This window comes from Anneissia japonica, unplaced genomic scaffold (genome assembly GCF_011630105.1).
Source record: "Anneissia japonica isolate Jap-2015-1 unplaced genomic scaffold, ASM1163010v1 scaffold17710_len25412_cov117, whole genome shotgun sequence".
Lineage (NCBI taxonomy): Eukaryota > Metazoa > Echinodermata > Crinoidea > Comatulida > Comatulidae > Anneissia > Anneissia japonica.
The window spans coordinates 1-16,721 of record NW_022740684.1 but is presented as its reverse complement, the minus strand read 5'-3'; the positions used below and the strand labels follow the sequence as shown (position 1 = coordinate 16,721).

At 33.9% G+C, this 16,721-nt stretch overlaps 1 protein-coding gene and 1 non-coding gene across 2 annotated transcripts; one reads left to right on the top strand and one right to left on the bottom strand.

Annotated features, from left to right (window-relative positions):
- Window positions 1-3,807: 3,807 nt before the first annotated feature.
- Trnas-uga lies at window positions 3,808-3,880 on the bottom strand. Its single transcript has one exon. It is a non-coding gene; the product is annotated as a tRNA-Ser (tRNA).
- Window positions 3,881-10,903: 7,023 nt separating this feature from the next.
- Window positions 10,904-16,705, top strand: LOC117118309 (NLR family CARD domain-containing protein 4-like; the record flags this gene model as incomplete). Its single annotated transcript, XM_033262881.1, has 3 exons — window positions 10,904-11,013; window positions 12,891-12,935; window positions 13,802-16,705. Coding segments are annotated over exons 1-3 (2,968 nt in total), but the record flags the coding sequence as incomplete, so codon positions are not given.
- Window positions 16,706-16,721: the final 16 nt, after the last annotated feature.

The window sequence follows — 16,721 nt, the reverse complement described above, 5'->3', positions numbered from 1 at the left end:
CTGAGCAGAGATTTGTGTGTAACCAGCAACTACTACTATTGTAACTCCGGAATATATTAATGGTAACTTGATATTACCACAGGGGAAATATGGGTCAGTCTGTCAAGATTGAGTGGAGTGGGGATAAAGTGGTAGATAGCTATTTAGGAAAATCTTAATCCTAAGTTGAAAATTAAACATGTCACTGTCAGTACAAAAAATCCTTACAAAGTTTTTGGCATAGACGGTTTTAAAGATTCTTTTTTTTTTTAATTTTTCATGAATACAATTTCAATATTTAAATGAATATTCTGTGTGATTAGACTTTCACAATGATATTAATTTTATTGTGATCTTAGTGTGGGACAAAGATTTTCTGATATTTATATATTGAAAAGTAAAAATACTGTTTTTATCCATATTTTATTACTGTGGCCTTTAATAAAAAATACTACTACTACTACTACTAATAATAATAATAATAATAATTACAATAATAATAATAATAATAATAATAATAATAATAATAATAATAATAATAATAATAATAATAATAATAATAATAATAACAACAACAATGTTGTACGTCCATGGCTTGTGGCAGAGCGCGTCTTGGCGCTGCTACCCTCTAAACGAAAGTAAGGCTTGGCCTAGCGGTACGCGTAATTTGGGGTCCTACAAAAACCTTGAATATTTCATTCATAAACTTGTTCCATGTTAAAATAAACATTAGGAATGCTGTATAGTGACGCATATGTGCCAACATAAGATGCATGAGATAATTAATAATAACTTTAATTATCAAATTATACGTTGAAAGTGCTTTTTCTATATGTCCTCTCTCATATTTATTGCTTGTGCTGTTAATTACTACGCGTAAGTTTTATTGTTTTCGTATTTGTACACTCCAGTGGGAAGAAATATCCAATTGTAATGTCCAATTGTTGATGTAGATGATGAATCCTAATTAATTGCATGTGTAAATTAATTTTAAAAAGGAGATAGAACATACTACTAAAGTGGCATTTAATTATTTCCAGAACATTCAATAAAAGAAAAAAACTGTCATGCTCTTGGGCTACACTTAGTGTTGCGAATGTGTACGGAATTATTGTCTTATAGTTTATCTTTGTCTAAATACAGTTTGATTGAGGCAAATTCAAAACGTAGGTCTGACTTGATCGAACACCCTCTCCAAATTCTATTCCAAAACGTAAATCAAAAACCAGCCTGGTTTGAAATGCATTTTACAACAAAACTAGACATGGACTTTTGCTGCGTATTGCAAAATGTAAACCAAAACTAATAAGCCAAGCATGACGTGGGCCTGTTCCATTAATGATGGGGGAATCATTTTTCGCTGCAGTCCAATGCCGTGAACAACGCTTCCCAGTGCGTCTGCTAATTTTTAATGGTCAGGGTACCGTGATCACAAGCCCTATGCTAGGCATTATATAGGCGGCCATTTCTAAAATGCGGATTCAGGTAAAAATAACATGAACAAATAGGCCTAATATTACCTAGGCCTACGTTGGTATCATACACTTGTGAGAAATCACCAGCAACCGACTACGGGTGGGCAAGTCGGAACAAAATTAGGTTGCGTTTCCGCAGAATCCGCATTTTAGAAATGGCTTCAATGAGGTTATCCAATGGGGACCAATTTTAGCGGCTAAAATCAACCCGGTGGACCGATGTTAGTGGCGAAAATTAGTCTGGCGGACCGACTTTGACAGCCAAAATCCGCCGAACTAACTTTTTTGGTCCGGACCAATTTTGACGTGACAGGCCTAGTAAATATGTAGTGCTACCGATTACTAACAAGTAGGCCTTATTAATTAGGGACAGGCCGAAGCTAGAAGAACTTAGCCTTAGGCCTACCTAGCCTAAAGCCAACAGCCAACCCGTCAGTAGCATTCTGGGTCAGGGGTGGAAAAGTGGTGCCAGCGGGGGAAGGGGTTGTCAAATATTTTCGCCCCCTGGACAACTTTTGATATGTTTTAAGCGACGCTCGACCACGCCCTCTTTGCTTTTTTTGGGGTACCCCCTCGTCAGGGGCACTGCCCTCCACCCGTTGGGCAAATCCTGGTGCCATGACCCCCTGTTCTGGTGGGGCTAGATAGTGTACCTGACCGAACCTGTTGTAGGCTTGTAGCCTAGTATCCTTCACTTTGTCAGAAGCCTAGGCCTATCACAAATTTCTAGTAGGTATAAACAAAACAAAAATTATTTATTTTGCTCATAATAACTAAGGCTAGGGCCTCCAAGTCCTAGTTTGGGTGTTGCATAGGCTAGAGTTATGATATGAATACTAGAGCACTAACTCCAACGCATTTGATGTTTAAAATACGCAGAGCTGTGTGTGTGTGTATTCAACAAGATTCCTGCCATAGATCCAGCCAATCAAAATACACCTAAGCATCATTTTTCAATAGGACGCCCTTTTTAAGGAACTTAACTTTGAAAGTTTTGAGTACTAAAATAAAACTTGAGCACTGTGGTGTTGCGTTTTTAATTTCTCAGTAAGCTATAATATAATATATTCTCCGCTTGGCTTCTTTTTGGTTACGCTAGTTTTTATTAATATTATTAATAGTAATAATTAATGAAATAATAGTTAGTCAACTCATGCTTATTCATGGTTATAATAATATGTAAACTAAGCCTGAAGGTTGCGCTTTCCTACAGCGGCCATCTTGTTGAGTATACATACATAACTTTGCATTGCTTCGTCACCAGTCAGCACTCTATGTTGTTCAATGGGGTGTTGCATTTTGCAGATTCTGATTTCGTCAATTGAAATGGAAATACCAATTCTATAGACGTTTTCATTACTTGTTACAGGTCACTAATAATAAATGTTCAATTGAACACTAAGTTAAGAAACTGAAGTTCTTCAACCTATTTATTAAATGCAGTGAAGTGATTTAAAGCGTATTCATAAAATTTGCTATGAAAACTTATTGGACAATAACTAAACAAATTTTACAGAGTGAGACTCCGCTTACACCATTGTTGTTCTTCATACAACAAGGCATAGTCAGTTTGATTTTATATATTCAACAGGAAGAACTTTTCACAGTAAGATGGGACTTTCCTTGTGTGGGTGTACTGGCACAGAGAATAGGAGAAATCTATAGCAGTTGGTAGCGTTTGCAGTGGTGTTGTTCGTCCGTGTGCTCATAAGCTTTTTTTGGAATAACTGTTTTTTTACGTGAGTTATTAAAAATATTTAGTATATTGTTTTATAACAAGAGGAAGTGCGTATGCTATATATACATGTATGTATGTGTGTGTGTGTATATGCATATATATATATATATATATATATGTGTGTGTATATGTGTGTGTGTATATATATATATATATATATATATATATATATATTATCTCAATTTTTTGTGAAACAGTGCTCAATCCCACTGAAAAAAGGACATTAATACATCGCGTAGCATAGCTCTCAACGAATGTAGTCCTGTAAATAAATGAATAAAGAAATTGTGTAATAAAATGCCTCTGGCGGGAATCGAACCTGCGACCTCTTGCTGTCAAGGCGAGCGTCATAACCATTAGACCACAGAGGCTTCATGGTTGAACAGATTCAAATACCACCAGATACACTCCATTACACAATAGGTATGGCTAGAAACAATATAGATACATATAATATAAATCAAGATAGCCGTTAACACTGTTAAATTATATATAATAAATCATCAAAGAAAGGTAAATACAGTGTTTTAATAAAGGACATTAATACATCGCGTAGCATAGCTCTCAACGAATGTAGTCCTGTAAATAAATGAATAAAGAAATTGTGTAATAAAATGCCTCTGGCGGGAATCGAACCTGCGACTTCTCGCTGTCAAGGCGAGCGTCATAACCATTAGACCACAGAGGCTTCATGGTTGAACAGGTCCAAGTAACCGGTGGGAACATTGTATTACACAATGACTTTTTATAAGACTTTATTCGTTGAAAAGCTACAGGGTAGCCTACGATGTTCCATCATGTCCTTATTAATTTCTGATATTTATATATTGAAAAATAAAAATACTGTTTTTATCCATATTTTATTACTGTGGCCTTAAATAAAACTACTACTACTACTACTACTACTACTACTACTACTACTACTACTACTACTACTACTACTACTACTACTACTACTACTACTACTCCTGCTACTGCTACTACTACTCCACACACTTATTCTGTAATTTACTATTATTCTTAGTTCGTTTTACTACTGTATTATGCTTTTGTTATGTATGTTCATTTGCAGGGGCGGATCCAGAGATGTCCAAAAGGGGGGGCCCGAGAGGGGGGCCGAAATTTGGGCCGATCAAGACAACAATGTCCTAGGGGGAAATTTTTGTGTTCTAGACGCCCGAAAATAACATTTGAGGCATTGTGGGCTATCGTTTTTTTCTTTTTCTTCCTTTTTTTCTTCTTTTTTTTCTTTTTTTACCTCCCAAAAGGGGGGCCGGGGCCGGGCCGGCTCCCCCTTAAATCCGCCCCTGATTTGTGTGGAGAAATAAATTAAACAAACGAACAAACATTTAGCATAAAATTGGATAACGTGTTGCTCTGTAGGATGGTCTCTAAAAATGTAAGACTAACAAGTCAAGACTGTAAAATGCTCACCCACATGGTGGTGCACAGGATCTGTCAAACAAACCTGTGCATGCATATCTGTGGCAAACCTGTAAAGAAAAGCGATAAGGCAGTACATTTTTAACTTATGCGATAAATGGACGCAAGATACATGTGCAAAGATTACCAATTCTGATTATAAACTGTAAAATAAATCCTCCATAAATATGTTGTGGCAATGTGAATTTTGTGTAGACATTCAGTTAAAACTAGTTGAAAATCCTACTTTAAGTACCACTATTGCTAGTGAGCTTCCTAAAACAGAACTTAAAGATTGAGGTGAAATTTATGGATGTTTCAGGCATTGGTAGATACAGTAAGTGGGATAAGCTTGCTACTGTTGTAGAGAGAATACAGAACAGAGAGAAAAACATGATAGAAAATCTAGAGGAGTTGGCCTAAACCACAGGTGGGCATTTTGCGACCCGCAAAAATGAATTAAAAACCCTGTGTGCGGCCCGCCAAATATTTCTTACTAGAAAACACAGGTGTTTTTTACTTCCTGGCACCGATTATCAATATCAGTAAAACAGTTATGTTAAAACTGAGAATAAAGTGGTATAAAAGCAGTGCATGAAGGTTTTGAAAGCACACTGTAAACATTAAATGTTTGGTTGCGGCCCTAGTGTTAAATAAAAAATTCACTTTGGCCTCCCTCCAACCAATTTTTATGCCCACCCCTGGTTTAAACGAACAAAAAGACAGCAATAGAAGGAGGAATAAAGGTAATCCTAAAGAAATGTTGATGAACCAACTAATGATCAAGTCAAGAGAAAACATGACAGTTCCACTACCTAGGACCTGTTGGATTTCTTAATTGTAAATGTTAAAGTTGATGATTGTAATTAATATTTAATATACCGTAATAATTTATATAATAGGATTGGTAAAATTATTAGGAAAATAACGACCGCCCACAATTAATGAAATTAATTTTACCAAATACAGAAATCAGCAATCCTTAATAGTAAGGCCAAAACCCTTAGAGTAAAATTCCTAAATTAATAAAAATATATGTCTTTCCTGATTTAACACCAAAGCAGCAAGATGAAAGAATTAAACTGCATGAAAAATCAAAAGGAGATCGGAAGCTGGAGAAACAGGGTTGATGATTAGATTGGGTAAAATAGTTCCAAACAGTGTTTCAAAAATTACTTGTGGCTCCCACCCCACTCCCATTTTCCCCCAAAAATCACTGTCAAATAGTTAAAAATCACCTAAAGTCACATTTATTTTTGTGAGTTTTGCGCCCCCTCAAGTGATCATCAAGCCCACAACTTCACTTTTGCGCAGCCATCAGCACCCCCACTTCAAAACTCCTAGTAGGCCACTGGTTTCAAAGGCTCCTTTTCATGCTTCAAGTTTTATACCCTAAAATTATGGTACATGTATAACCATAAATTTTAGGCCTGTAAATGAGTGATGTGTTGCTATGAACAAAACATTACTTTTTCTAATGACCAAATTTTTATATGAATCAATTTTAGTGTGAAGATCATCAGTTTGAGCATTTAGGATAGTATACTGTAGGTGTGAGAAGTACATCACTCAAGAAGGATGAAGGAATCAGGTAAAAGTAATTAAACAGTTGTAATGTAACAGTTTTGTTGTCATCTTCACAAAATTAACCATTATTATTGATGTCTGTAAACGTTGTATCCACTCATTTTCTGGACTTACGCATTTCGACATTAATACACATCAAATTATATAACTAATACAATATTTTCTAAATAATACATTTTATTTGGGTCGATTTTTTATTTCGTTGGAGATTCTATGGCTCTACTTTTATCATCATTTACCATTTTCAAAATAATGAGCCCAGATGATCGTGTTGAGAGTGTAATTTTAATTAAACATAAAAAAAAAACCACATTTTTTGCTGCGAAGCAGCCAATTCATATTCATGACAGCAATTTGACCTCTGAAAGGTCATTTGTCTAAAAACAAGGGCCTAAGACGACTAAAAAGCGGAGTTTCCTTCTTTCGTTCTGCCGGGTAAAATCAATTACTTTAGGCGACGTTTGTAGACTAACCTACTCGTACCAACGTCCGCATGTCGCGCTAGCCTTATCCTACTCTAGGCCTAGACTAGCTAGGATGGTATAGGCCTAGCCTTGAAGGGACGAAGGTCCCAATGAAAAACAACGTCGCTCTTTGATAGTTATCATTGTCTATTTAATATAATAATAATCACAATAATTCATTATTAGACCTATAGTTGTTTTTTGAATCCTTAATAGTAAGGCCAAAACCCTTAAAGTAAAATTCCTAAAATTAATAAAAATATATATCTTTCCTGATTTAACACCAAAGCAGCAAGATGAAAGAATTAAACTGCATGAAAAATCAAAAGGAGATCGGAAGCTGGAGAAACAGGGTTGATGATTGGGTAAAATAGTTCCAAACAGTGTTTCAAAAATTACTTTTGGCTCCCACCCCACTCCCATTTTCCCCCAAAAATCACTGTCAAATAGTTAAAAATCACCTAAGGTCACATCTATTTAACATCACAATGATTCATTATTAGACCTATAGTTGTTTTTTGAATTGTACTCCACAAATCTCAGCCGATACCTTGCACAACTCGCTAACGTCTCTATCTATTGTCGTGACGTCATGGCTCGCTGGCCCACACTTGTGATATGTCTTGCACTTGTGATCAAATAACACGCTGGCTCGCACTTTAGCAACACTCTTTGGCAGTCATCTCGCCCCTAGAAAACCCACCCTTGGAACTTGCTCCATAAAAAAAATGTACACTTCCTAGACCATGCAGTCTTCAAAATAAAAATTGTAACCTTTGGTAATCAACTACATTTTCCACATACATAGAAATTTTTGAAACTTTATTTAAAAAAACCTAAACTATAATTCACCACTATAGACACTTTTTGACAAAAATGATAAATTACGACTTTGTTACCCAATGAGAAGTGTTCTAATATAGACAATAGGTCGTGTCTCATATAATTTGTTATATTTTTATTATTCATTATTTTCACTTGACTCGCATAAATAATTTTGTATAACATTTATATGCAGTTGTACTTCGCAGCACTTCACTTGCAATTTGCAATTTCTAGTTATAGACATAATTTCTTTTGTTTTACATAGATTTCGATCAACTGCTTGTGGAAATTTCTTTTGCAATTAGCAAGGAAGATGAGAAGTATGTAGACATGTTGAAGGTTCTGTACAGAGATCTTGCAAATGTTAAATCAGATTTGGATGAAGCTAAATCTGCATTTGATTTATTCAAAGTTCTAAAAGCACCAGGTATTTTAAAGCCGACAGACATTTCAGTTTTGTTTGAAACAATTGAAGTAACTGGATTGAAATATTTGAAAGAGATAATTGAGAAATATGAGACATATCCAGATAAAGTAGAGATCACCCGATTTTCAGCACACCGTCAACAGGTTGTTGCTTTGGGAAAAGAATTTTCATTCAAAGATCTTCAAATTGTTTGTCAACTATACAAAGGCAACTTTTATTATAACCCATGGAAATTAATTCAATATCTTGAAGGAACTTCAACTGTTTTAACAGAAGATAACATACCATCATTTCTTGAACGTTTGAGAGAGCTGAAAAATAAAGGTTAGTTAAATATTTATAAAATTACCACATATAAATTTGATTTACAGCATCCGGTTCAGTTATTTTTTTCATTATGTCTTTGAAGCTGATGTGGTTTTAATACCTGTCTTGTACTTCATTTTTATTTGATATATGATGAAAGCATGGAATATGTATTTGTATTTGTATTTGTATTTTTTGCTATATTCTTTGTATTATAAAACACAAAGTAGTTCAAACACCATAAACTGAGGCTTTTCTTTTCTGTGCCTGTAGGAAATATTTGTAAGAACATTTTTTTACATGGATTAGTTCTTATACCATAAATAATAAACATATGTGAACAAACCTGAGGCCCGTTCCCTCATACAACTGCCTGAAACACTCATACATAGTGGAGCCATGGTTAAGCTTGAAAAGCTTACAAGCCGCAGCATGGAAATCATATTAAGCTAGGGTCACTCTAACATATTTTTTTTTTTAGCCAATTGGCTAAAGTCAACAATTTTTTTTAGCCAGAAGCTGTCTTTATCCAAAATTTGACGAAAATTTTAAAAGCCAAAACTTGCTGATAGGACATGGTGTCCAACATGTTCGAAAGTGGAGTCCGAACCAAGTGGCCGACTAGAGTCCTGTCGGAGTGGAGCTAGAGATGTACAACTGGGGTCAGGGGTGGCAATTTGGACAATTTCTCTCCCAAAAACAAACCTCTGATGCATTTTTGGGAGAATCAATTACCTATTTATTTTTTTTACTTTCCTAAAAAAAAGGGAGGGGGTAGTGGTTTCTCCTAAATCCACCCCTGCATCGATGAGGGTACCAGAAAAAATCTCTGATAGGTTTAGGGAGGTGGGAGAGATAACATTATTTGATAGGCAAATTAATACTTTTAACACACCAATAAATAAGGTACATGTACTTTGAAAGTTGGCTGAATATGTAGGCCTATCACAAAAGTTGAAAAAATCATGTAGGCCTAGGCTAACAGTATTTTTCTTTTAGTTTTCAACGATATCAGGGGTGGGAACTATCTGTGGTTTTACTGGACTACAGTATATTCTAAATTGGCCACTGATAATTTCTTCGGTTTTTTAAATGGCGCTATATAAGTTCTTACCTTATTATTATTAATATTATTATTATTTATTTATTATTATTGGAAATTATTAAATTCAAGAGGCATTTTTTGAATGAAAAAAGATTATTTAAGGACATTACGAATGGTGGTTAGGCAGAAAATATAACCCTCCAGTGAACATGGCTCATGACAAGAATGCAATTAGTGGTACGTAGTGGGTAGTTGTTAGCTTGCTAGCCATCGGCCCGATTGAGATTAGCAGGATGGCAGGATCATTGAATTTTTTTCTTGAAACTCAGATGAGAATTTGCTAAAGGTCGGAAAAAGAGAAGTATGACTAGGTATAGACATGTGTAAAAAGAGTAAAGTTGGAAATATACTGTTTGTCCAGGAATTAGAGCTCTCATTCTGTCCAAGAGAAATATTCTCATTTTGATATTGACCTAAAAATGTGTTTCCACTCTGCAGCTCAAATCATGCCAACAACCAGTCCCAGGATTGATTGGATTAGTGACTTGCTATTAAAAGAAAATCTTATGTTATTATTGGGGGGGGGGGGCGCTTATCCAAATTAGAAGGGGCGGTTATTCGAGAGGGGTGCTTATTCAAACGGGGCACTTATTCGCGCAAGTACGGTAGTTTGTAGTACCTGTATGATGCTTTCGGGAAATGTTTCCGATATGAGTGGTGTTGCTTTTTCTTAAAAATTTATTTTACCAATAGATTTGGGGATTGTAATCCCTAATCTTCATAAGTTTCCTTGAAGAAGTTGCTGAGATAACAACAAATGTAAAGTATTTAAACTCTAATTCCAATTACTACAATAACCAATTGAAATTACGAGCATTGGAATGCTGACGTATTACCAAATATGTTTTCAGGTGTGGTCACACCTTTTCCTTACTCAAGTTAACGTCGTTGTCTCGGCAGTGCACGGTAGTGGAGCCACAGGCTTATCCTGTGGTGGGAAGTGCCGGAGCCCAGCATGCTGCCTTTTTTGGATTACCTGCGTGTAAATAGCCTCATTGAGACAGCGACGTTACTTTGACATCAGTGGGTGAGACTGCTTGAATGTCACTATCTACTGCATCGCTGCTCTTTGTGATTTTTGTTTTATTTTTATTGTTTTTTGTTTATTATGTTGTTGTTAAACACCTAGAGGTTATTAACATTAGGCACTATATAAATATTGATTATTATTATTATTTTTAGAAACATTTTTCATTTTTAAACAGATTTCAATCAACTCCTGGTGGAAATATCTGATAAAATCAGCAAGGAAGATGAAAAGTACGTAGACATGTTAAGGGTTCTGTACACTGATAAATCAGAAATTAAAACAAATTTAGAGGAAGCTAAATCCGCTTTTGATTTATTCCAAATACTAAGAGTAGCAGACGTTTTGAAACCAACAAACATTTCAATTTTGTTTGAAACAATTGAACTAACTGGATTGAGGTGTTTTAAGAAGATAATTGAGAATTATCAGAATTATCCAGATAAAGTCGAGATAACTCAATTTTCAGCATATCGTCAAAATGTTGTTGTTATGGGAAAAAACTTTTCAATTAATGATCTTCAGAAGGTTCAACAGAAGTACGAAATTCCAGTCACCATCTCTACCAATCCGTGGAAAGTAATTGCATTTCTTGAAAGTGAGGATTTCCTTTCAGAAGACAAGTTGTCATCATTTCTAATGAATTTGAAAAGTTCTGGTGAGTATAGTAAACAAAGCAGGTATCCCTCCAATTAAAGACTAATTTTAAAGACCACATATCTGCAGCCCCAAATACAGTTGAACTTGCCTAAATCAAATCCAAAATGCCACTTAAATATTGTTCAACTTAGATAAAATTCAACTTACAGTTTGTTAATTAATGGAAAACACAACAATCTGGCATGTAAAATAAGATCAACTTAGAAATTATTTGATTCTAAAGGCACAGTTGACAATATGCAAGTTTAACTGTACACTCCAAATCTGCTAAAGCCCAGGAAAACCCCGGTCCCAAAAGTAGTCTTTAGGTGGAGGGAGAAATTATTTTTAATAAAGAAGAAGTTTTAATTTTTAATTACTATCTATGACTCATGCAATATATGGTAATTATGAATAGATGACATCAAACTGTCCCAGAAATTACTTCAGGTCTAAATTTCAGGTCTAAAACTCACTATTAATATCAAAACAAGATACGATAAAATAAAATTTATTGTCTCCGATTAAAATAGACGAAGCAATTACAAAACTTGCAAAAATGTACAATTCCAAAAAAATCACATTAAAATTGGTCAAGGAAAAAAGGAATCAGCATCAAAATTCCATCAAAAAGCACAGAAAAATTTAAAATTATAGAATACCTACAATAAAAGAACAAAAAAGGGTTGATACACATTTTAAACAGGAGAAACTACTCAAGAGCAAAATCATATTATTATTACTATTATTAATTATTATTATTATTAAAGTATTTTATTATTTTTAATAATGATAATTATAATCACTATTATTAGTTTATTATTACAATTATCATTATCACCCTTATTATTATTATTATTATTATTTTTATTTATTTTTACTATTATTATTTATTATTATTACAATGATTATTATCTATCTCTTGTATGATTTTCATTGAAGTATTTTATATCCTTAGCGATAAATGGTATCTATTTGTGTTTGCAATCGGTACTCTCATACGACCACTCCAGGGTTAATTACAGAGCCAAGAAGCATACTGTATCATGAAGCAGATGACATTCGTCATTCAGGATATGACGGAATAGCTCAGTCACCCAATAGTGATATACAAAGAATTTGAAGTGAAGATTTTATCATAGCAGGGAGGTCTGACTGCTCTGATTTTGCATGCACACAATGAAATGGAAAAGAAATACTGCCACAAGCTCAGGGGCTACCTATTAGATTTCGAGCAGAATTTCAATATTTGAGCATGCACCCATATGAACGACTTTAGGTATTTCAAAGAGCACCCTTGTATATTGTGGTAGTACTTGTCGAGATAGGATTCCGTTTCAAAGAAACCCCTGCGGCTGGATCTCTTGCTAATATTCTATACTCTTTGCTTGAAGTTACAGTAGGAATGATTGTTTCAGATATTGTATCACTGTTTTAATAGTTTATCTTACAAAGACTAAATTTTTTTTTCTTTATTCTGAATACAAAAATAATATTCATGGATAAAAGAACAATAAAATACCAAAAATTTATTTCCATTGTGGTCCATCACTGTCAGTATCATTTTGCCTTATTAAACATCAACTTGTTAAACAATCACCAGACTTGCAATCTGTGCTATTGTACTTTAAAATAAAACTCAACTAACCTGATCGCTAAACATTTTTTTTTTTTTTATTTATTCCCTTCCAACTTCTGGGAGGTGGTCTTAAAAATTTAATATTATATAAATTATCAAAATATACAATTTAATGACTTCAAATTATTATCTATGATTCATAAAATATAAGTAAAATCCATTCAGATAATTTATAAATCCTGTAAATAATAAAATCTTCTGAGCCTGTGTTGTTGTACTCATAATGTTAAAATTTTCAATTTCCATTTTCTCTACAGGTAATGGAGAAGCTTCACCACAGAAAAAACTAAAGTTAGACAAAGGTGAGTCCTGGGTGCTGAAAATGAACAGTTAGTGTTTAGATAGAGGGCACTGTTGCAAATTTGCAACTGAAGAAGCCAATATTTTCTGGGGAAAAAATTCCTGAATAGTGTTCAAGGAAATTTGTGATTGTTAAACGTTCCATGTGCTCTGTTGTGTTAGACTGGAGAGCGGAATTCGATTGAAGTATAAAAACGTGCACCGTCTTTCAGAGAAGAATTAAGCTGCAGGTATTGTGTGCAATATGGCTCATGCATGTCAAAAACACAGTATTAATAGGTCCATGGTATATTTGTTTTAAAAGAGTAGAGGATTGTATTCACAGACTACAATTTTGCTCATTGTAGTTTCATAGATCGTCTCTAAAATTTAAGATATCAGCAGCATTGTTAGATTATAAAATGATTACTGATTTTTTGTTGGTACTGTACATGAAATAACTGCATTATTTGTCCTCAGAGTTCTTTATTTTTTTGCGTAAAACATTTGCCATAATAATAATAATAATAATAATAACGGAGAAACTTTGTAATTTTTGCAAGCAGATAAAAATGAAATGAAGAAACTTAAATTTAAAAAAAAAAACATACCAGTGAAATACATACTAAGATTTCAATCAAAATTAAAATCAAAGAAAAGTAAAATGTGACCCAAGCTCACAAACTTCCTCAAGCCAAAATCGGGTGTCTGGAAGAAAAGTTATGACCGTTTGAATAATTGTCATCTAACATACATACGTTTGAATAATTGTCATCTAACATACATACGTTTGAATAATTGTCATCTAACATAACATTATTTGTACGCGACAATACTCTATGTAAAATCATTATTTGATTTACATCGTATTATGTTTTGTCTTTTATAGACTCGGCCATCAAAAACTATTTGTTAGAACAGCAGAAAGAGTGTCTCAAACAAACTAGATACTACTGTCCTCCAACGTACAATGACGATGAACTAGATATTCATGGTTTATTTACTGAGCTGGAACTAGTTAAGAGGGATGGTAGAGGTAGAAGATTGGATGCAGTACCAGCATCATTGGAAGAGATCCTGGATGTTATCAAATCCAAAGATTCATGTAAAGTATTGATTGAAGGGGAGGGAGGGATGGGGAAAACCACTCTTCTTAGGTATATATCCTACCGATGGGCAAATGAGATAGAAAACACTTTTTATGGAAAAATTGTGTTTCTAATAGATATTAGGGATTTAAAATCAGATGAAAATGTTATGGATATTATTTTGAATGGAATATATGTGGACGACTTCAACCAGACGCAAAATATGGATGTAACAATTGATGAGTTTGGTAGTTTTATAAGAACACATGGTAGTGAAGTTGTTTTGTTGTTAGATGGACTGGATGAATTGAATCCTAAAGCCAGACACCCAATTGATATATTCATAAAAAAGATATTACGGAAAAGCAATGTGATTTTATCATCTCGCCCTGGAAATACTAAGGAAATTGCAAGAGAAAGTGATGTTTATGTTAAGGTTTTAGGATTTAACTCAAAGAACATAGAGAAATTTATTTACAAATTCTTTAAGAATGAGCCTAAGTTAGGCAAATCACTGATAACAGAGTTGCATAAATATAAAAATGAAGATCAAATTGATGAAAAAAGTAAATTATATGACTTGTGTCGTTCACCAATGCTGCTGCTCTCAATATGCACAATGTGGAAGGAAAATCAATACCTTCCACCAAATTTGGCTAGCCTGTTTGAGGAATTGTTTTGTTGCATTTTGAATCAATACAAAAGGAAAAAATGTTTAGAAATTAAGGTTTCTAATTTTGCCAATATTCAGGAGATGTATAAAAGGTGTTTTTCAATTCTTGGAAAATGTATGTATGAAAGCTTAAAAAAAAACAAGTTTTCTATAGAGTTTGACGACTTAACTAAATACAATTCAAATGGAGATGAAAACAACTTGGCACTGGCAATTGGAATACTTTATGAAGAGGTAACACAAGGTGCACAAAACCATTCAAAGTTCTATACAGCTCCTCATAAATTGATAGCTGAATCATTGGCAGGGTTCTTCCTTTGTAGGCAATGTCAAAAAGAGAAAAGTTTCTCCACTGAAGAATTGGATACGATAAGGTCTAATGAGTATTTACATATGACACGTGTCTTCGCTGTTAACTTTCTTGGTGCTGATGCTGATAAACTCTTGCAACATTGGATTACAAATAATGGAATGGATTATCGTTCCCTTATGGAATATTTGATGAGGTTAGAAATAACACAGCAACAGATTGTAGCACAAAGACTGGATGCTTTCATATCTGGAGTGAACCTTGCAATTAAAAAACACTTTCCAAGTATTTGTGATTCCCTCAGAATGTTTGTGCATCCTGATATTGAAATTTGTATTAATGACCATTTGATACAACAATTAAGAGAAGTACGCATGCTGGAAATCAGGTCGTGTTCAAGTGCATTTAAAAGGTCTTTAGATGCATGGATTGAAGCTAAATCATCAGTACAAAATCCAGCGCATAAAATGTTAAGTCACATGTTGTTTGCTGCCAAAGATCAAAGATGTATCACTACAACAAAAGCTTTTTTATCTGGTAGTTATACTTTTTTTGAGGATATTACTACTGAGTTTGGAAATCTGAAATTAGTTTATGATGATGGGTTAGATTTGGACTTTAGCAGTAATAATGTCAGTAGGTTCCTAATAGTTCATTTACTAAATTTTGTACCAGACGTATTAAGCTTGAACCTTGTTAATTGCTCGTTATCAGATACATTTATTAACAGTGTATTCAGTAAGTGTCACAGTAACCTTAGCAATCTTGATATTTCAATGAATAAGCTTACTGGTATTAAAGGATTCTTGAATAATATGCCAAATCTGTTTTCTCTGACAATGGAAAACTGTAGTTTATCAGGTGCAGAATTAGAAAAAATGGTCAGCAGTCTCAATATGTCAGCAAGTGCAGCATTAGAGATATTGGAACTGAAAGACAACATATTTCGTGACATAGAAGGAATTACGTTAAGTACTCTACTAGTTAATGCTCCAGTACTAGATGTACTGGATGTGAGAAATTGTCAATTATCATCTGTTGTTATAAAGGACATGGTTAGTGACTTAAAAAAAAATGAAAAAATTCTGGTCTTGACACATTTCAAAATCGACAATAATAGTCTAAATGATATTGAAGGACATACATTATCTGATTTATTGTATATTGCCCCAGACCTTGTAAAAGTTAGTATGCGGGGATGTAATCTTGTGGGTACAATTGTAAATAACATGATCCTGAATTGTCCAATACATAATAAATTACAGAATCTTGATATTTCGTATAACAATCTGAGTGATATTGATGAATTATTACTTTTTCGAATGAGAAGGAAATTTCCCAACATAAAATGGCTTGGTATGCAAGAATGCCAGCTTAAGGGAACCATCATTAGGGATATGCTGGACAAATGTGATACATTGGATGCGAGTTGGGGAAGAAGGCTTAACATTTATGGCAATATTCTCCATGACATTGATGATGCAACTATTTATGCATTACTTAAATTAAAAGCTGAGTTTGATTTATTTGAATGTATATCCACTGTAAAACAATTGGACGCTTTAATTGCTCAATGTGTAAATGAGAACATCATGCTAGAATGTGATGAAGTTGATATTGGATGCAGTCAGCTTCAGAGTATTGCAGGAGCAACTTTAGGAAATCTGTTGAATATTGCACCTAAGATAGTATCTCTTCACTTGCGAAATTGTAGTTTATCAGGTAGTAGTATTAAAGA